The 21,677-nt window shown below is 31.7% G+C and overlaps 2 protein-coding genes across 2 annotated transcripts; one reads left to right on the top strand and one right to left on the bottom strand.

The window, feature by feature from the left end:
* Positions 1–2,090: 2,090 nt before the first annotated feature.
* Positions 2,091–9,012, bottom strand: LOC102619677 (putative cyclic nucleotide-gated ion channel 7). Its single transcript, XM_006493305.4, has 8 exons — positions 8,812–9,012; positions 7,465–7,632; positions 5,732–6,314; positions 5,329–5,538; positions 4,759–5,072; positions 4,369–4,480; positions 3,220–3,456; positions 2,091–2,939 (listed from the first exon to the last, which is right to left on the bottom strand). The coding sequence occupies exons 2-8, from the start codon at positions 7,521–7,523 to the stop codon at positions 2,214–2,216; spliced, it is 2,241 nt and encodes a 746-aa protein (XP_006493368.2). The 5' UTR covers positions 7,524–7,632; positions 8,812–9,012; the 3' UTR covers positions 2,091–2,213.
* A 9,585-nt stretch (positions 9,013–18,597) lies between these two features.
* On the top strand, positions 18,598–21,380 carry LOC102620137 (putative receptor-like protein kinase At1g80870). The gene has a single exon (XM_006493307.4). It carries the CDS (start codon positions 18,869–18,871, stop codon positions 21,023–21,025), a length of 2,157 nt encoding a protein of 718 aa, XP_006493370.2. The 5' UTR covers positions 18,598–18,868; the 3' UTR covers positions 21,026–21,380.
* The last annotated feature ends 297 nt before the right edge of the window (positions 21,381–21,677 follow it).

The raw sequence follows: 21,677 nt of genomic DNA on the forward strand, positions 1-21,677 counted from the left end.
CATATTTATTACCACAAAATTTGTATATATTCAAAATGCGCAATTATATATCAAACCTCTTTCTTTCTAACTCGCAAAAGTTTTTTTTTCCAGCAAGAATAATAATAATTGTTTTTAAGGGGAAATGTTGGTGATGTCAATAGCAAAATGAAACAATCTAAAATACCAGAACAAAAATGGTACATTTAATTTGCATGCATGATTAAATTCAAAAGGTACCTTCTGTGATCAACAAGAACGTATAGAAGAATTAAAACAACGCATGCAAATGAAATTCAAAGAAATCACAAACAATGCATGCAGCATTAAATGAAAATTGAATTTGAAAAAAAAAATGGATGATGAAAAAAGAATGAACTTACGATGAATTTAATTGAAAGGTGAAGATGCTGAGAGACGGAAACCGTTATTTCCGTTATATGAAACTTGTAGACATTTTGGAGATGACTGATGATCAATGGACATCCTTGCCGGAGAAGTCTAATTATAGCGATGATGTGTGTGATCACACAAATTGTTCGTACAAATGATCCTGTTCATTGGTTGGATCAAAGCATAGAAATTAACTTATTAAATATTAATAAAATTAATAATGTGTATAAAAATTGTGACCTAAGATTACATAGAATTATGTGTTTATTAATTAAGGATTTCTAATTGTTTTAGTGCGCATGTTTAGTATGATTTATCTAATAGTTAAAATAATTTATTTAATTTATAAGTTTATTTCAAAAATTTTAGTATTGTTTAGTTGTATTTGAGTATAGCTATTATAAATTAAATGAGTTAATTTACCTACATTAATAGAATCTTAAATATTGGGTTTTTGGGAGTAAAGGATGTTGAGCTCATTTAAAGAGTTAAATTTTCTAAAATACCCTTAATTTATTTCACAATCTTATTTCATGCATTTTATATCAAAACTTTAAAAAATTAGTCTATTAAAGTGATTTGATAATTCAGTAAAAGCTTATATTGTTAACCAAAGAACTTAAATATTTTTACTAAAAATTCTATTTATATAAGCTCTATTAGTAAAAATTCTAAAAGGGTTAACTTGGTAATGTTGTGTCATTTAATAGTAATGATGTCCATTGTGTAGTAGAAATGATTAACTACAAAGAGAATCAATTAGTGCCCGATAGTGAATTTTAAAAGGAACTATTTGTTTAGTAAATCTTATTATAAACTGCTACAAAAAACGCAAGTGACTAAAATAGATATAAGGCTAAATGAAATTTATTTGTATATATATAAACATTTTATACAATTTTTTTTTACTATGTACATATGAATTATTAGTAACTAATCTTTTTTTTATTTGCCAATTTTTCTTTTTAATCTCAGCTTTCCTAGGGCTCAAGTCCTATGCTCGGCCTTTAATGAGTTTGTGAGTTAATAATTAAAAAAATAATTTTGAGGATATTATTTTGAACTTATATATACATATGGAATTGTATTGATAAAAAAAAGATTCTAAAAATCATATTTAAAATACTACACCATTGATACTTTTTAAAATGTATTATAAGATGAAATAATTTTGCCAAAATTGACTTTAAATTAAAAATTATCAAGCACTAGTTTTATTTCTTTACTTTTTCTTATCTTTAAAAAATTGAAGATCTAGTTTCAGAGTAAGGAGGGTCTTCCAGGCTCAGGCCATGGGTTTGACTTTAATAGATGCGTGAGTTAATAGTAATAATTAAAAAAAAAATCAAATACCAATGATATATGATGGGTACAATTTATATCATATTTAATCATTTATCACCCCTAACTTATTTTTGTTAGTTAATTATATTAATAATTAGTTATAGTTAGTAGTTATCTTATTTAATAGGAAAGAAGTGAGTGTTGTGGGTTAAATTTGATAAAAAAATCAGATATCTAATATGATTTTAGGGGTTAAGCACCCCTAAACATTTGTGCAGTGCAGTGGCAAGAAAGTTCATTTCTATCGTAGAGCGCCTGCAAACCGCATCCATCACAGGCATTACTCTTTTCACCGCACATCCAATCAATTTTTCCCGAAATTCAACTAGATTCATCCCATCTTTATCAGTCAGTTGAGCTGTAGAAAGGCTGCATCTTATAAATGGAGCTTAACCTGAGCTTCAAATTTATAATTCTGTTCATCAATAATTCATTATATTGTTGTCTTGGAAAAATGCATACACTATCAACATGGAAAAAAAAAAAAAGTTCTAAATCTAGTCTGCATTGAAATCAGGCTCGGATGGCTTCTGCAGATTAATCAACCTCCTAGGGGGACTAGTTGCAACCGAGGCCCGGTGCCTATGCCCTCTAAGAGCATTAGCGGCAAAGCGAGATGCCAAGACCGTAGCACGTAGCCTGGATGGAGCATCACCAGAATCAGCACTTGGCTGATCAGCTAATGCCCCATGACTAACTTCCCCGTAATCAATTCTCTCTCCTTCTTCTTTAAGACGTTGTTCAGTTGCTTTCTTCCTTTGGCTTTTTCGGCGCCACGTAGCTTGTATAAAGCATGCAGCCCATGTCCTCCATTGATGTGAATAGAAACGAAAGGTATGCTGCACTTGTCTACTATGCAGGCGCCTAAACTGACTGGCAACAAATTTTAACTCTTCAGCTCTCAAGGAAAAAGCCTCTACTTCATCTAAAGCCCTCACTGTCCTAGTAGATAATGGCAAGTTGGTTACAGATTTCGGGTCCAATGCCCATGTAAGAAGCTCCTCTCCGCAGAAATCTCCTTCTTTTAGCATACCTCGGTTGTAGAAACCAGTCCTTCCACCATCTGTAGTTACACTCTCTAAGCTGCCACGAATGATCAACAGCATTTCAACAACTGGATCACCTTCCCGGACCACGCATGTGCCCTCTGTGCATAAACTTGGCTTCAATCTTTCACATATGGCATCAAGCAATCGCTCATCCATATTGGCAAACAGAGGAACCTGCATGCATAAACATAAAATAGTGATAGTTAAAGATTAAGATGTTGAGGTCTTATAAGACATTACAACTAAAAATTGTTCACACTAACAGATATAATTGCATGATCCATTCAGAACACTCAATTTTTGACAAGGATGGCTTTCCTATAATTTCTGAATTAAAGGATGATAAAGAGGTTATGCATGAAAATCCTTTAAAACGTTAACTTCCAGAGTACTGAAATGACAACATAAACTGAGCAAGAAGCAATGGCGCTCGCTGAGTCTGAATCGTACTTACCCTTCTCACCAAATTTAAACAGAGATGTCGCTTGATATCCCTTCTCAGATCTTTAGGAAGATTTTGGACCAAGTGCTCTTCGTCAACTCCTCGCGTTTCCAACCACTTGAAATGGTCATATCGTCTAACTCGTTCCCTAAGATCTTGTGGAAGCCAACGATGATGCATCCACTGCTCAGAGTCACGCCTTTTGATTCTCATCTCCTCAAGACGAACGGTAAGGGAAGTAAGATAGGTCTGCACATTCAGTATATATGAGACCTGATATCTTCGAAGCGAAAAAAATATATGATTGCTTCTTTTTTCCCCTACCTCTGAACACAGTCACAAACAATATCCTTTTGAAAATTCTTGGCAAAGAATCATTACATTCATGTTAAAGTACAGTTAAGCATAACATGTATTTAGTTTGTTTACATGTAACAAGAGAGGAGACATAATGTGGTACTCTTTCATTCTACGCCACCTACTACCTTCTCTCATAAGTTAGAATTCTCAAAGCCGACAATGTATCTTTACATATTTACATACCTATTACGATTGCTTTCAGATTATCAGAAATCTAAAGCAGTCTGATGGAAATTGTATTTAGGAAAGAAAAGATATTAGGTAAAAAAAAAATTGTGTTCATAAGTGATATAGTTAAGAATATTCAATTATTAGTGATATTTCAGATCTGTTACAAAAATAAATATGATTCAAAGCTAAATCGACGAAAAATAAATCAAATAAACAATTATAGGTGTTGTAAACAAATAAAATTGAGTGTAATTTTACCCCACTTTTCAACCAAAAAAACAAACAAAAGGAAACACCTAGTATATGTTAGAAGTTTGATAGCATCTGCAAACATGAATGGTTCAACTCTGTTATTTAATATTGACATGGTAAAAGTTCAGCAAATTGAAAAGAAAAATCAAAACATGCACATAAAACTAACATAACAGAAGACCTTTATTAGTTCTAAGAATAATTTTCTAGTGATGACGATAGGTGAAATGGCATGATAAAGAATCATGTACTTATGATCATCCTCGCGATGGAATCATAACCTTCATGCTTGTCCTCAGTTTTCAGAAAAAAAATAGTTTAACTATTTCCTTGAATGAAGAAATTACTACCCTAAAAAGGACAAAGTTTCTAACTTGCCTGCATGTTTCCAATTAGAAGCGCAAGCAGAACAAGCCCAGCTATGCCTATGAGTATTGAAAATATAATCTCCTGAATATACGTGGATGTCTTCAGTCCCTGACCAAGTGTACTGAATAAAGTGAAATCAGAAAAAGCTTAGGAAAGGAAACTTCATATAATTAAATGAATTTAACAACCTAGAATTTTTCTGTTAATATGAAACTGAATCATCAATGTAAAAAATATTTTAAGATGGACATACATTTTTAATGCTTACTTACATTGCACATGCATGTAATATGAGTTTTATTTATTTATTTATTTACTTGAAAAAAAACCCTGAAAAGCTATATATGAAAAATAATCAATTTTAGATAAAGCAACTCACAATAAAAAAAAGCAATATACCTCAAATTTTGCAGGCCAAACCACAAACAGTAAAATAATTTAGAGAGAAATTGCCCAGATTTCCCAGATAAGTGAATTTCATAGGTAATGGCCTTCAAGTAGATCCCAAAATTGAATTCTGGATTGCCCTCCATAGCATGACATTTGTGATCAATAATATGTTCTCTTGTTTGCTTCCAATCATCAAAACCACCAAAATTAGTGTTATGGCAGTACAAGAATGAATGGCTGCATCTCCCAGTTTGATTGCAGGCTTGCTGCCAGCAAGTGAAATTACGCTCTACGGCTAATAAATACCAGAAAGCCCCTACTATCTGTAAAGTTCCATACGGTGATGGTAATATGACTTCATATTAAGTGACAAACATGATTATTAACTTTTATCTGGTAATTTGTGGATAAGAAAATGTTAGTATACATATATGTTTCTTATGTTAGAAAATTATAAGTTGACTTGATTTTACAGTAAAAGTGAATAAAGTGAAAAAATATTCTTATAGATACAAAGTTCTGTTGAGAATATTTAAAGGGAACTAAGTGGTGTTTTTCAGTTCTGTCATAATCACTTACATGACTGCAAACGATGTAGCAAAGCAGATAGTATGCAGCACCACCCAAAGCACTTTCAACGAAAACACCCACAGTCTTCTTCAATTCTGAAATTAAGGGAAAAATACGAAGAATCCTAGGAACATATTGGAGAATTATTAACAGTGGCAGTGCCTCTTTTGTAGAGAAGACTTTTGCACGTGTGTCACTAAGATATACCGAAACTAGTAGCTGCGGATGATAAAATTAATTAGAAGAGAGTTAAAGGTTCTGCTTTTCTGATTCAAAATTTACAGAAGTGTGTAACAAGGATTAACCATGTAAAGCTGTAGCAACTCCACTACACACCAACTTGCTGTGTAAGACAGCCCTATATCAGTATTCATAAATAGAACAAAGAAGTCAAGTTAATGTTTTTTCAAACCTGTGGTATGGGCAGCACAGAAAGAAAATCGACAAGGAAAAGGCGCCGAAAATATCTTTGAGATATCAGTGCAGGATCAACCACAAGTTCTCCACGTCCAAAAACCCGCGATGAAGGTGCAATATAAGCTGTGCGGAACTGGAAAGGTATGCGACAGGAATAGATACAATCTACTATTGACCGAAAAGTTGTAATCGCAGCTGCTAGCTGGACATCCATGCCAAGGCAGTAATTTTCCTTATCAAAGAAAGGAAGATAAAAGAACAGAGGATCAATAGATACTGATATAAAACATGTAAAGACAAAAAGTCTATTCCAAAAAAGGAGAGACCTGTCTTGAGGGTCTATTATTATTTTGTCAGAAACTTTTAGATCTGTTGGAATTACTGCCCTGGCTACAACAGATCTTAGTGATTCACCAAATCTTAATAGCCATCTTGATCCTACGTTCATCCCATATCTAAGCGAGTTCAAAATGTTCTTCTTTCCTCTTCCAACAAAGGACACTCCTAAATTAAACCCACTCCTGTTTACTCCACTCTTATCTGAAGACATTGAAAATGTTGAATCCAACTCGTCCAACCTGCAGGTTACCAACATAAGGAGAGACCAGATGCTGACTTCACACACATCTACAAATATTGATATTTGAAAAATGAAACAAGATATAAATGTACAACTGAAAAAAGTTACATTGATCATTACTTTTTGTCTTTTTCCTTTTTTGGGACTTTCACTAACATTCCCTTTGATTTGGAAGAGAGACAATCACAAATAGCATTTCAAATAAAATGTATTGATTTCTGAACCTTTCAATATAAGTCCACAGAATTTGAAGTATCTCTAGAGAGGAAAGCATTTTTGTTTCTGGCCTGCTGGAAATTTATATTGTTTTATTGTGCAGACCACTTAATGATTTACCAGAAGAAAGGTAATACATAGACTGATCATATAGAATGACTTTGCTCATGAAAGGCATACAGTTAATTTGTAATTCACATATGAACCATTCAAAAGGTGGCTATCATTTCTAAACCACAATGAGATCAGAAAAATCCATTAATTTGCAGGATGGATAAAACCAAAAAAAAAAAAGGAAAATTAGGGAGAGTGAAATGAAAATAGCTAATAGGATACCTAAAACTTGCAAGAATATCTTAGACCATGTAGTCCTCCAATGAAATCAAAATAACTCGTTTTCAAAAGTGTAACAAACCTTTTCCCCTGTAATGATACTCAGTATATGTAAACATGGAAGTTTTTGCATCGAGTATATAAATTTCGTTAGCCTGTTCCACTTTAAAGTGTTTCAAAATAAGATCAAAGTTAAATGATTATCTGACTTCTTTAATTATGTCGTACTTTTTAGTGTGCGTGTAGGGAACTTGTACAGGTTGTGCATGCAAGCTAAATTGACAGTTGTATAATTAACATGCTTCAACCAGACCGCAAGGATTTAACTCAAGGGAAGATATATACTTTGATCAAATGACATCACAGATCTGTGAAACAGTCCATTGAAAGCAAGTGTCAAAAGCATTTCATCCCCAAGGCAAAACCTTCAAAATGCAGAAATTTAAACGAAATTATGATTAATAGTCAATGAATCATCATTCTTCATTTAAATTATATAAGACCGATGAGCGTATAAAAATTTGAGGAAAAGAATAATATTAACATCAATCACTACCATTAATGAATAAAAGATGGGATTACATATTTACACTCTGTACCTCACAAACTTCTCCTTCTGGCCTCCGATATACTGTGACTTGTGACGATAATCAAACATTTTGCAGACTGGATCACAAAGATGCCATTCATAAATGTTAGGAGTCGCCCGAAAAGCTTAAACCAAATCCCCTCTTGGAATAAGGAAACAGCAGAAGTGAATAAAGTTCCTGTCCAGTTAAATATAGGAGAATGAAAAGAGAGATACAATTATTGATTCAATTCATCGAAAAGGAGTTAAAGTTTTCAACATAGTATGATATTTTCTGGGCTCACAAAGCTTGGCCAACAGATCAGAAGTTTTAGCCAAGAGATAACCAAAAGAACTAAAGTCCTAAGTGATTAAAAGCCACCATTGTAAGTTAATTGAACCTTCACAGCATTATTGTTATTGTTGCTGCCGCTTTATTAAATCTAATAATCAATGACTCGAGTATTTTAAATCCCTCTTGAAGTCATTGGTGAGGCAATCATAATGCTGATCTAGTTACATTATCAACAATCAAGCTCAAGACTAACGAGTTTCTTGATGCAAGAGAGTTTTAAAGCCCCTCTCAATTCATTCGAGTAGGGATCGAACTCAGAACTCATGTCTCAACTCGAAATTTTATCAACTGAACTAGTTGTCACCCAAAAAATAAAATATCAACAAATATAACTAGCTTATTCATAATATATATACCAAATTCATAGTTTCTCACCAAGACTACTTTTTTCACTCAAAATATATATCAAATTCATAGTTTCCAAACAAAATTATTCCTTATGAATCGCCGAAACAGAAAAAGAAATCTAATTCAATCATTTCATGTATGCCTGCGAAAATAAATTCAAATAAATTCAATTTTTGTCCTAAGCACCTAACCCGACCCACAACGCCCAAAATTCTTTGATCCCAAGAACTCTTGAGAAACTACAAGAACCCTCATTTACCAGCTAAATTAGCTCGTGCCCACAATTGAATTCAGCAAGTTTAATTTGTATGTCATATTTATTTCAACAACAAATGTACAGATTCAAATTGATTCAATTATATTTCTAACCTCTAAGTTTCTATCTGACAAAAGTAATTTCAACAAAGATTAATTAACCGACATAGTCATTGGCTTTAAGTCAAATGTTATTCACATCCAACAGCCAAATGAAACATCTAAAAGTACCCAGAAAAATTACGTCCAATGCATGCATAAATCTAGAAGGGTCCGCAATTTAATCAACAATAACATTATTTAAGAACTAGGCAATCCATGCATATGAATTAAAAAAAAAAAAATCACAAAGTGCGTGCAGGATTAAATGAAAATTGAATGGAAGAAACAAATGGAGTAAAGACTGAATAATGAACTTACGATGAATTTGATCGAAAAGAGTTGAAAATTTTCGGTTTGAGGAGGATAAAGATAGATAGTGAAGGAACAAGAGGTTCCTTTTAAATTTGAGACCGTTATTTCTGTTATATATATGAATTTCAAACTCGTACCCCAAATATGGAGCCAATAGAGGCGGTCCAGGATTTTACATTAGACCTGGCTAATTGTAACTTCATTCTATATTTTATGTGAATTTTGGTGCATCCTTGGAGTTGGAGGCCTCATTAAATGTTAAAAAAATAATTACACAAGTAAAAGAGAGGTCACCGATGCCACCAAAGCGTTCAGCCTGTGATAATTGATGTCCTCAATAAATGTCCTCAGTAATTTCGAGTCCCCTGTTCTTTCACGGGAGTAGGGATGTCAAAAATACTCATTCAGCTCGGATTTTGTTAAGGGTCGGTAATATTAATACCCAGTTCGAAGGTAAATTCGAGCAGGACCCAGACTTCACTTGATAAAAAATTTGGGTTTGAGCCAGAATCTAAATTTAAAAAAAATTAATAATTTTAAATAATTATATTTATTTACCTAATCTGTTATATACATTTAAAATTTTACCATTCTAAGTTCGTATTTTGAAATTCAATTTCATTAAAATAAAATTTATAAATGTATAAATTATAAATTAAATTAAAAATATACATATATAATATTATAAAATATAATATCCAGACTTTGGTTAGGGATCGGTAATATCCAGCTCGAAGGTAAATCCAAGCAGACCCAGACTTCACTTGATAAAAAATTTAGGTTTGAGTCAGAATTCAAATTTTAAAAAAATTATAATGTATATTATTTTAAATAACTATATTTATTTGACTCATCTATTATATATATTCAAAATTTGAATATTGGAAGTCCATATTTTGAAACTCAATTTCATTAAAATAAATTTTATAAATTATAAAATAAATTAAAATATACATATGTAATATTATAAAATATAATATCCAAGCTTTTTAAACTTGGATAAAAGAGCCCGGCCCAATGCCAGGCTTTTAAAACCCACCCCAGGTGATAAAAAAAAGATGTCCCTGTCGGATCCGAATATTGCCATTTGCCATCCTCCATAAGAGGATTCAATAATATATTATCCCACCGATCTATATCATTCACAGATATTACTGACATTACATCAGACATTACAATTAATATTTACAATCATACTATATAACTGGGACCACCATCATACATTGACACACTGAAGTATATGCCCAGATATTTTAAACCCTCTCTAATATTCGAGGGGTGCCTACTCCACTCACATTTCGTAAGGGAGAGACTGTCTCCACTCAATTAATTGATAATTGAGGAAGAACTGAAACTAACCTCAATAATGCTCTTATGGAGGCTCGAACCCTTGCACTCAACATTGTAAGTGCAAGGCTTCTCCCATTGGACCAAAGGCCCATTGGTTATATCATTTTTATTTTGGTATAGCTTAAATTTACTATTCCTATATTAAGGAGGAATATAATATATTCTCATCTTATATAGAAAGAAATTGTAGAAACAAATTTAATTGTGAAAGACAGAATGATTAAGGTCACAAAACACTTACTATATATAGTATGTATAAATCTACTTGTAATATAGTGAGCCTCGAGTTGTAAATTGGACTGAGCACGAGTCTTATTTATGATTCATGTCATGCTCATGTTGGGCTCATTTTTTAGAATGTCAGTTTAGCATAATCCATCGACCCAGTTGATACTGATCTTATCATCTTAGTATTTTGCAATGGAGAACAATGTCATTCATGTTGGGCATCAAATTCTGTTCTGTCAATTGGTAGAGTACGGCATGTCAGAGTGCTCCTAGATCTCTGCAGGCATGTCATATGGCCATTACTCCCCCCCTATTTTGTGATGAGTGCCGATGTTTGTCTCGGGTCAAACCTCGAAAAAAACAAAACTGCGTCGTTTTATTTTAATTTTTTTTCTTTTTTACTTCTTCAAAATGCTGCCGTTTTTAATATATTTAAAATTAAAAGAAAAAAGGGAAAGAATAAGAGTCTGTCCTCTCGCCCTTCTTCTACTCTTTAACTTTTGCTGTTAAGAATTCATTCAGATCCAACAAAACCCAGAATTAAGCCATCATCATCATTATTCTCACCAACAATTAAACAAACCTCAATTGAAATGAATTAGGGTTTCAAATTTTAAACTTAAAGTAACCACCCTTTGCCTTTTTATCAACTTTTCCTTATATTCCCTTATCTACTAATTTCGCTTTCTCAAACAAACACTGAGAAACCAAACTGACCCCCAGAAAAACAGAAAAAAAAAAATGGCTATGAGAGGAAGCAGATCAGAGAAAGTGAAGAGAATTTTTCAACAATTTGACACGAACCACGACAGTGGCCTTAATAGAGAAGAAATGGCGGCTTTAGTGGTGGCCGTAAACCCTTGAGTCAAATTCAACGAACAAATCAACGCAATTCTCGACGAAGTATTCCGTACTTACTGCGAGTTCATCGACGGTGAGAAGGGTTTAACTTACGATGGTTTGTTACGGACCTACGATGATCAGTGATGTGGACAGAGATTTCGATGCGGTGGTCCGTCGTCTGTGGGCTCGTCCTTCATCTGTGCCGGTTGTTCGCGTGACCGTGGGTAACTGTTGTTTGTGGGTGTGATTCTGTGGTTTGTCAAAAGGAAAGTAAGAAAGGGGCAGAGAAGAGAAGCACTTGAGTTTTTTCTGCTTTAGTTTGTTTTGTTTTTACTAGCTCAAACGACTACGTTTCATGCAAGTAAAAAAGAAGAAAAAAAACCAAAACAACGCCGTTTTGAAATAATTCGGGGTTTGACCCGGGGAAAGTAGCATTTTCCATTTTGTGATTTACTTCTGAAAATTTATGTGCCTTGGAGTCAATCCATGTGCATCCATTAACTTTTCATATTTAAAATGTGTGCTCAACATCAATTCATGGAAAATAATACTTAGTCAGAAGGACTACAGAGGTAATAGAAATAACAATAAAATTTTGCCATATTAATATATTTTTTTCAATTGACAATAACTCATATAATTTTTTTAAGGATAATTATCCACCGAGCACTTATTTTTTTAATTTTTTTTTAAAATAAACAAATATTTTATTTTTTTTGCTAGACTCCACTTGAAGTTATAAAGTTTTACAATTATCCATTGCCGTCTTAACTCTATTAGGGAAATTAATAGAATATTAATGAATTAACAATTTTACCCCTAAACATAAAGTGACTATTTCGCCCCAACTAAATGACAAAGAAAAGATGAAAGATTGCAAAATAAACTGATTTATTTTCATAAATAAAATAAAATAAAATATATATAACTTAAATTAAAAAATTATGCCAAATTGAAATCATAAAAATAAAGGGAATTATTTGGGCAGCTAAATCTTTGTTTCCTATGGCATATATAGATGACAAGAATCGTGATCTTTGGGAGATGAGAGGCTTGGGGACAATGAAAGAATGGATTTTATTTATATTTATACTCTAATTCTAATTTTTAATTTTTTAATTGTGCAGTTTGATCGGGTTTTTGAATTTGATCTGAATCCCATCCCAAGCTAGGTTGTGCATAATGATGACATTTTGTATGTTTAAATAAAATGATAATTTTACCCATATGATGTAGTAACGTTATAACAATCTGTAAACGATAGTGAATAATTGTAATACTTTATAATTTTAGGTGAAGTCGAATAAAAAAATAAAATTTATGTATTTTAAAAAAAGTTTAAAAAAACACATGATCGGTGAATAATTACTTTTTATTTAATTATGTGTTAACTAACATAATTCCATACAATTTTAATCCAATCCAAAATTATCTTATCTAAAAATCAATGCTCTTAATCCATTTATTTCTCTTGCTATGGCAACATGCCAACACCATATAAGTGGAGCTTGTGCCGTACGGTGGAGGCCCGAGCCTGACCCATCCTTGTCTAATAATAAAGGAACCCCCCCAACTTCATCTATAATCGCAATTAGTGGCTTTTAAATACATAATCATGACTTGGCCTCGTCAAATCAATCACTATGACTCTACCTTTATGGCTTTACTAAGTCCAATAATGATTATTGTAAATTACTTTTTATTTGGTTCACTTTACAAAACTTTTCTCACTTCAATAAACACACAAAATAAAAATAAAATATGAAATTTTTATGGTCGATGCATGATCATCTTTTTGTGGGTCAAAGTGTACCCTTTGGAGCGTAGTAGAATTTTGGCAGCTAGCAGACTGTGCATATATCACTGATATCAGAGACGTGCTAACGCTTAGCAGCTTTTCAAAGTTGTGGTCTCATGATACTTTTATTTTATTTCTTTTAAGAAGAGAATGAAAACAACAAATCATGTGCTCAATTAGAATATTTTTAACAATCCTTCTGAGGAGAGATGTGTATTGTGTAGCGTCCTACTATCGATGAATCCCCACGATGAGACTTATTATATTTTTTTAATTAAATTTCAGTCGATTTTTAGGTGGGACTCACTCGAGCTCCCACCATAAAATCTATCGTTATGCCAAATGACGGAATCATAGTGGTTGTTTACCAACAAAAGTTTCTCCTTTTTTCTTAAACAAAATTCTTATGTTATTTATTTTAAAAAAGAATAATTTAACCTCAAATTTTTATTTTAATATCTAAAAAAACGAACTTCAGTTAATAATATGAGAGATTAAAAAGATATATTATTAATGGTAAATACTTTTTCTTTATTACTAATGGTAAATTTTATTGATATCAATAAACTTCTTTATCCTAATTAAAGGATTCTTGGGCGATTGAAGCAAAAAAATTGCTTAATTGCAAGAGACATTGTTTTAGAATCGGTGATAAAACTACCTTACAACTGTAAGTTGTATATGTTATATTTGTTAACTTACAAAATTATTACTTTTAAACTAGGATGTCTAATGCACTCGTAATTAGTCCAACTCAATTAGATCAGATTGTGATAAGATCAAGTCAAATTCAAAAATCTAAAGAAACCAATGTACAAACTATCTATGACACAAAATTTTATTCCGATTTAAACATATATTAGATTATAAGCTCCAATTAAATTCAGATTTTTTTAAATATAAATAATGATTGGGTTGATCCAAACCCGAATTTGTCCAAACCTATCTTAAAGTTTCAACATTTCATTTCATCGAAGTCGATCATTAACTTACAAGAAATCCAATATACAAAATCACTTGAGTTCAATGGAGAGAAATTTATCATGCCAATAATAAAATTACAAATGTGTAGGCACAAGCAAAAGTTGCAAAATGAGTGACGAACAAAGACACGAAGTTAGTGCCAAAGATTTATTCAAGACACATTTCGTGAAAGCATGTATATACCCAAAAGCAAGCTCGATCTTCTCGGTGGAGAAATTAAGGTCCCACAGCCACAGACACAATGAACTCCATGTTCAGTTGTTCCACTACCTCCAAACCAAAGAATGCACAGTGAGACACCATTATCACAATATAGCTATATTTCACCCATAACCTACATGTACATTTAGCCCACCTAATTGATGCTTCTCTCTTCTTTTGAAAATTTTCTAAAAGTTTGATATGAATATGATAGCGCTTGCACATACCACTACCAATATTATTATTATTATTCCTCGTTCAATGTGTAAAGTGAATGTTGGCTCCTAGTCGAGACTATCTATACAATTTACTTTTTTAATATATTATATTAAGGAAAATAACATCAACATAGGTTTGGAAAAATAGATATCCCTACTCTTAACTTTCTAAAAAAGGACACGTAAACTTCTTTTAATCATTATATCTTTTATTTCTATTATTTTAAAAAATTAATTTTAAAATTTTTAGTAAATACAAATATTATATAAATAATATAATTTATGTAGTAGACTAATAATATTAAAATATTTTAATAAATTTAAATGTAAAAATTATTATATTTATTTGAATAATATATTTTTAGTTATTGTAGAGATTTTAAACAAATATTTGCATTAGGTACATTTTACAACTAAGAAAAACTGACATTCTAAATATGTTAAAATTATTTTTACATATTATTAAAAATAATTTAACTTTTATACATTTATTTTAATATTATGTTTATATTTATTATAAAATTTACTTTAATACAATAAAATATAACTAATAGATTGCAAAATATTAAAATATTTTTTAAATATGGAAATTATTTTAAAACGTACATATTGTTACATTTATTTTAATATTATATTTCTATTTATTATAAAACGAAAGACTCAATTTTTTTTGGATTATAGAGGTAAAGGGTATTATAATAAAAACGGGGTCTTGATCTCTCTTTTTTTTTTTTTAAACTTGGGGTATTAGTGATCATTTTTCCAATTTTTAGAAGGGTGGATGACTATTTTCCTGATATTAAAATATTGTGATAATATTATTCATGGACGGAATCTGAAATTTAATTTATAGGGATTAGTTTAAGGGTGCGTTTAGGATTAAGGTTAGGTAGTTGTAGTTTAAAAGACACAACACTAAAGTGTTTGGTAAACACTAGCTGCTGTAACTTGAAAGTTATGCTGATATAATTTTTCACTTGTATAATAAAAAATCTTTTATATCTTTAATAATTTTATCAAAATTATTATTTAAAATTTATATTTACTACATATTACTAACTTTTGTTTTATAATTATAGTTTTTTTTTTACAATAGCTATAACTAAATTACAACATCACAATCCCAAACACACCCTAAAAGGAAAAAAAAAATTATGATACAGTCAGAAATTTAATTTACAGGAAACAATTTAAAAGTAAATGTAATTTAAAAGATCACGACTTCAACTTTTGGGAGTATCGACAAAATTTTACGACCCTATTTGCCGTAGACTGATTCCTCCCTTGGTATTACTGTGATGATTAATAATCATTGAAGTTTTTTTGGTTTGGCCCTTGGCCGTGAACGGAAAAAGTAAAAATTGTCATCTCTAAATAATTTTGGCTATGATGTGATCTGATAAGTGAGTGGTAAAAAAAAATTATAAAATTTTAGAATAAACAAAAATATTGGGGTGGCTGTCTCGTGATACTATAGTGAAATTAATGAAGATTTTCTTTTGAGAGAAGAAATAAGTTTACTGATTGAAAGGACAAATTGAGAATAATGAGTGCACCTCAAAGTAAACATTTTCTTGTAATTCTCTTGAAAATTTCCCAAAGCTCTTTCGCTCTAATAAACTTCTCTTCCTGTAATATCGCTACTCAATCTCATCATTTATTATAACAAATTATTCTTAGACTCAGATATTTGAAACATTTTGACACTTGAATACTTGATACATACTTTATTAAAAACAACTTCATGGGTTAGAAAAAAGTCCACGAAATGCATTTTACATCTGCTTTTTTAAAAATTGAAAAAAAAAATTCAGATTTGCTTATGAAAGATTATCTTACTTGGAAAGTTTTTAATGCAAACTCTGCCAAACACCAAATAATTTGAAAATTGAAATAAAAACAGGAAGCAAGAGATAAATAAACAAAACAAATGAATTACACAAAAGTGGCCATGGCCCCAGGTTTCCATAGCTGCGACACTGAACATGGTGACACTGATGTAGCTCCATGCCTAAAATATTCTATTAACTGAATATATAATTAAATTATTTCGAACGTTTCTAATTACATAAATAATTTCATAATCACTAAAAATTCATGGAAAGTTCATAAACAGCTTTGTCCTTTTTGTAGCTCAATCATTCTGTTCATGCAAAATAAAAATAAAAAGTGAAGGTAAAATTGATTGATTAGCACAATAATGTATGAATTTTTTTCCCCTATTTTAGATAGAATCTAATTTTCCTTTTTACCTCCAATTCTTTTGGTGGAATGTATCAAAAATATTTTGACATAACATGTGAAGTATTTTTGAAGTTATATGTGTGTAGTGATCAGTGACCTTTGACTGATGGGTAACTTTCCTTTGGACTGACATTGCTTAAACTTAGTGCTAAGTATATACCTGTGCAATAGACAATAGTATATTATAATTATGAGATCCTGAATCCAGGACACTCTATTATTATTTTACATGATCGTGGAATCTCTAGGCAGTGTAGGATCGAAGGTCTATTGCGTGAAATTTTAATTTTTGATATTCTTTTATAACTAACTACATTTGTGTTTTAAATAATCTTAAGATATATTGACACTGGTTTTCTTAAATAAGCGCTTTCCAATCTTATATTTTTTTTTTAAAAAAGTAATAGTATTTTTATGATAAAAAACGAAAATTTGCAATTAAAAATCTATTGGGATAAATGTAGATTAAGCTTTTGCTTAAGTTATTATTTTCTATATTCGTAGGGAGGATGAAACAAAGTCATGAAACAAAAGACTCTTCTAACATGCTCGTTGGCCAATGACGAATGTCGTGAAACGCTTCATGGATAAACAAATGCTTCTCTATAGGTGTATTTAGTACACTGTATTGTATTACATTAATTGTATTGTAATATATTATATTGTACTAGGGTGAATTAAATTATAATGTAATATTATATTTGGTGCAACACAGACAGCAGTATATGTAATAATATTGTAGATCATTATTTATATTATTATTAATTTTAAGTTAATATTATTTAAATTTATCAATATTTAAATATTTATTATCAGTTATATTGAATCGTTGAATAATAATAAATTTTTATATATTAATTATTATAATATAATATAATTAAATATTATATTATTTAACTATATTTTTAATATAATTGATATAAAAAAATCAAATAATATTTATATTAATTATTATCAGATAATAAATTCTAAATTTATATGAATTATTATAATGTAAAAAATAAAAAGAAATTAATATTATATAATATAAGATTATAATATAATACTTGAATTATAAACTTATTTTTATTTATTATAATATAAAAATTAAGGGGAAAAAAAGAAGTTAATGTTGTGTAGTCTCATATTATGAGGGGCGTGAAGTACACCGTACGTGCATAAACGACATTTATAAAACTTTTGGCCTTCTTGTATACTAAACCAATATTACTTTCAATTGGGAAAATAATTAACAAATGCATAAAAAGAAAACCTTGATTGATTGCAATTGATTTTCAGTTCAGAAGATCAAGTCTAATTCAAGGCAATTTTTGGTGAAAATATTGTTTTAATCCAATAAATATGAGGTTGGTTACTACTTTTTAAGGACATTCCACATCATGCCTAGGCTTATGTTTCTTTAAAAAAAAAAAAAGGACCGAGAAGACAAACATACTCACAAAATATAAATTTTACCCCTAATTAATAATAGAAAGCTATTATATTAAGTTTAATTCTAGTCATATAGTTTTTGTTTTTTTTTTTATAATAGCTTTCTATTATTAATTAGGGGTAAAATTTATATTTTGTGAGTATGTTTGTCTTCTCCATCCATTTTTTTTTTTAAAGAAACATAAGCTTAGGTATGATGTGAATGTCCTTAAAAAGTAGTAACCAACCTCATATTTATTGGATTAAAACAATATTTTCACCAAAAATTGCCTTTTTTGTTACACTCTCACTCTATGGTAACCCAAACCCACAAAAGGGGAATTGTCTCACTCTTGTTAAAATTTATTACCATGGAGCAGTGATTATGAATCACCAAAACTGGCAAAGCAGTCCATGTTCCCTCCCCTTCTTTTTCTCCCTGCAAAAACTTGCTCTTTAGTCAAAAGCACCTTGGGACCCCCCATTTCTCTTTTCATAATCTTCATTTCCTCATTTCACCAGCATAAGGTCCATAACCAAAAATAAATAGTAAACAAATCAATCAACACTCAATTAAAATTAAAAAAATATATCAAACTCCACATATACTAAGCAGCATTATCAACCTCATTCGATTATCCAACTGTAAAGCAACCTCACATTGGATACGCACTGCAATAAACAAAAAAAATGAAGAAACACTCCCAGACTTTTCTTCATCATCAATTCTTGTGACCTTACAAACAAACTCTGAGACACCCCAGAAGCAGCAACAGCCAAAAAAACCATGCCCTCAAGGCCTCTTTCTCCAAGCAACTACAACAATCTTGCTAAGCCCAGCTTTGTCAATAAAACAAGAGTCTTGTTTTTGATTCTCACTATATCATCCTCCGTAGTCATAGTGTTTACTTTTCTTTACTTTCTTTACCATCTTTGGTACAATCTTGTAAACCGCTCAAGAACCATCCCTTTTGATTCTAATGCCCCTTTAAAGCTGCAAAGGTTCACTTACAAAGAGTTGAAGAATGCTACTAATGATTTTGATGAGGCTAATGTTATTGGCAAAGGTGGTTCGGGTACTGTGTTTCTTGGCATTGCAAGAGATGGCAAGTTATTTGCTATCAAGAGACTCGATACTTTTTCTTTACAAACTGAGAGAGAGTTTCAGAATGAGCTGCAGATTCTTGGTGGTCTAAGGTCACCTTTTTTAGTCACCCTTTTGGGGTACTGCATGGAGAGGAACAAGAGGATCTTGGTTTATGAGTACATGCCAAATAAGAGCTTGCAAGAAATGTTATTTAGTGATGGTAATTTAGTGTTGAAATGGAGCCAGAGGTTTGAAATCATTATGGATGTTGCAAAGGCTTTGGAGTTTTTGCATTTTGGTTGTGACCCTCCTGTGATTCATGGTGATATAAAGCCTAGTAATGTGTTGCTTGATTCTGATTGTAGAGGAAAAGTTTCTGATTTTGGGTTGTCAAGGATTAAAGTGGAGGGTGAATTTGGGATGGATTTGTTCAGCCAAGACTTGGGGAAGAGTCAAGAGCTATGGAAGAGTCAAGAGCTTTCGGGGAATTTGGCAACTGCTACAGAGACACCAGCAATTAGTACTCCAGTTGACAGTGCTCATGAGGTAGATTTTGCTCTTGCTTTGCAAGCTTCTTCTTCATCAAATAATAGTAGGTGTTACAATGTTAGGGCTTTGAACTTGAATTCTTTGAATTACAATGCTAATATTGCGAGTGAGAGTGAAGTTAAGAGTGGGAATGGGAAGGGGAAGGAGGTTTCTGGTGTTGATCTTGGTGCAGTTGATTGGACTAGTAAGTTTGTGGCTTATGAAGATGAGCTTTCTAGTGTTGATCATAGCAAGGAGTTGAATGTTAATGCCAATTCTGTTAATGATGAGGCGGCAAGTACAAAGCAATGGGGAAAGGATTGGTGGTGGAGGCAGGATGGGAGTGGTGAATTGTGTAGTAAGGATTATGTGATGGAGTGGATAGGGAGCCAAATTTGCCCATCAACAAATCCTGATTGGGATGAAGAGAAAAAGAGCACTAATGAGAAAATTGAGTTGGATAATTCTACTCCATTGGATAACTTAGAAGATGGTCATGAGCCACAGTTGCAAGAACTTGGTTTTGGAAAATTGGAAAAGGGGTTTGAGAAGAAAGAATCAAAGTGGAAGAAAAACCGAAAGAAAAGGCATAAGAAGATGCAAGAATGGTGGAAAGAAGAACATTTAGATGAGATTAGCAAAAAGAGTAGTAAATTGAAGAAACTTGAAACTAAGTGGAAGAAGGGGTTTAAAATTCCGCATTTTGATCTGGCCAGGCGGTTTCATTTTCATAGACGAAACAAATTCAGGGAGCAGAATCAAGATGATTGTGATGCAAATGGGGAGTTCAGTTTTAGAAGGGGATGGAGGAAAAAGAACAAAAACTCAATGGGGAGTGATATGTGGAGTGGAGATCTTTTCAGCCGAGAATTGAGCAGCACAACAAGCATGAGGGGTACTCTGTGTTATGTTGCTCCAGAGTATGGTGGCTGTGGTTACTTAATGGAGAAGGCTGATATTTACAGTTTAGGAGTTTTGATCCTTGTAATTGTGTCTGGTAGAAGGCCCTTACATGTTCTTGCCTCGCCAATGAAGCTCGAAAAAGCTAATTTGATCAGCTGGTGCAGGCACTTGGCTCAAGCTGGAAACATATTAGAACTTGTAGATGAGAGATTGAAAGATGATTACAACAAGGAACAGGCAAGTTTGTGCATCAATTTGGCCTTAACTTGCTTGCAGAAAACACCCGAGCTGCGGCCGGATATTGGTGAGACAGTCAGGATTTTGAAAGGCGAGATGGATCTCCCACCAGTACCATTTGAGTTTTCTCCATCTCCATCAAAATTATACGGCAAGTCAAGGCAAAAACAGAAGCTAAATGCAGATTAGACCTTGGTACTTGTTTTTTCAATTTCACCTCTTCGTATCACGTAATTGCATTTGGGGTCTTGTTGGGTGTAATTTAGATTAGATGATCATCAGCAAATGTAACCCGAAAACCAATTTCCAGATCGAAGGAAGGAAGATGTTTGTGTACATTGTTATGTGAGGATTATGCCCCAGTTATTTCTATTAATGTACATTGAAGCTCATGTTCTGCATATTTGTTGTACATTTGAGCTCTTCAGTTGGTGTAATATTATCAAACTTCGAGAATAACTCTAGTCCAACGTTGTTTTGTACATCGAGTCCATTAAAGAACTTCAAATTTTGAAAGTTTTATTATTACTCTCCAAATTTTCGATCTTGACTCTCAGCTGATGATAAAATATACTTTACATATTCCCTCAAATTTCATGCAAGGTCAATGAAATTTTATACACTTTTTTCTTCAAATTTCAAATAAAAATTCTTTGCAAATTGAGAATTCCATCCAACAAAGGGAAAGGAATCTTGTGTTGGAGACAACAATAGATAGTTCATTAATAACAGTTTTGAATATTTATTGCATTTTTTTGACTGGGTATGTGTATTGAGTTATGTTTTCATTTGAGTTGTGAAGCCTATTTAAGGATACTGGTCCACAAAAATATATATGGAG

This window comes from Citrus sinensis, chromosome 7, assembly GCF_022201045.2.
Source record: "Citrus sinensis cultivar Valencia sweet orange chromosome 7, DVS_A1.0, whole genome shotgun sequence".
NCBI classification, from domain to species: Eukaryota; Viridiplantae; Streptophyta; class Magnoliopsida; order Sapindales; family Rutaceae; genus Citrus; species Citrus sinensis.

What these genes read in the sequence shown, in the direction of transcription:
- LOC102619677 (XM_006493305.4), bottom strand. Translation starts at nt 7,523, where the DNA reads ATGTTTGATTATCGTCACAAGTCACAGTATATCGGAGGCCAGAAGGAG. An exon ending in CAGAAGGAGAAGTTTGTGAG is followed by an intron (nt 6,315 to 7,464) that starts GTACAGAGTGTA and finishes GGTAACCTGCAG; the next exon opens with GTTGGACGAGTTGGATTCAA. An exon ending in TTCTAATTGGAAACATGCAG is followed by an intron (nt 3,457 to 4,368) that starts GCAAGTTAGAAA and finishes CTGAATGTGCAG; the next exon opens with ACCTATCTTACTTCCCTTAC.
- LOC102620137 (XM_006493307.4), top strand. Translation starts at nt 18,869, where the DNA reads ATGCCCTCAAGGCCTCTTTCTCCAAGCAACTACAACAATCTTGCTAAG.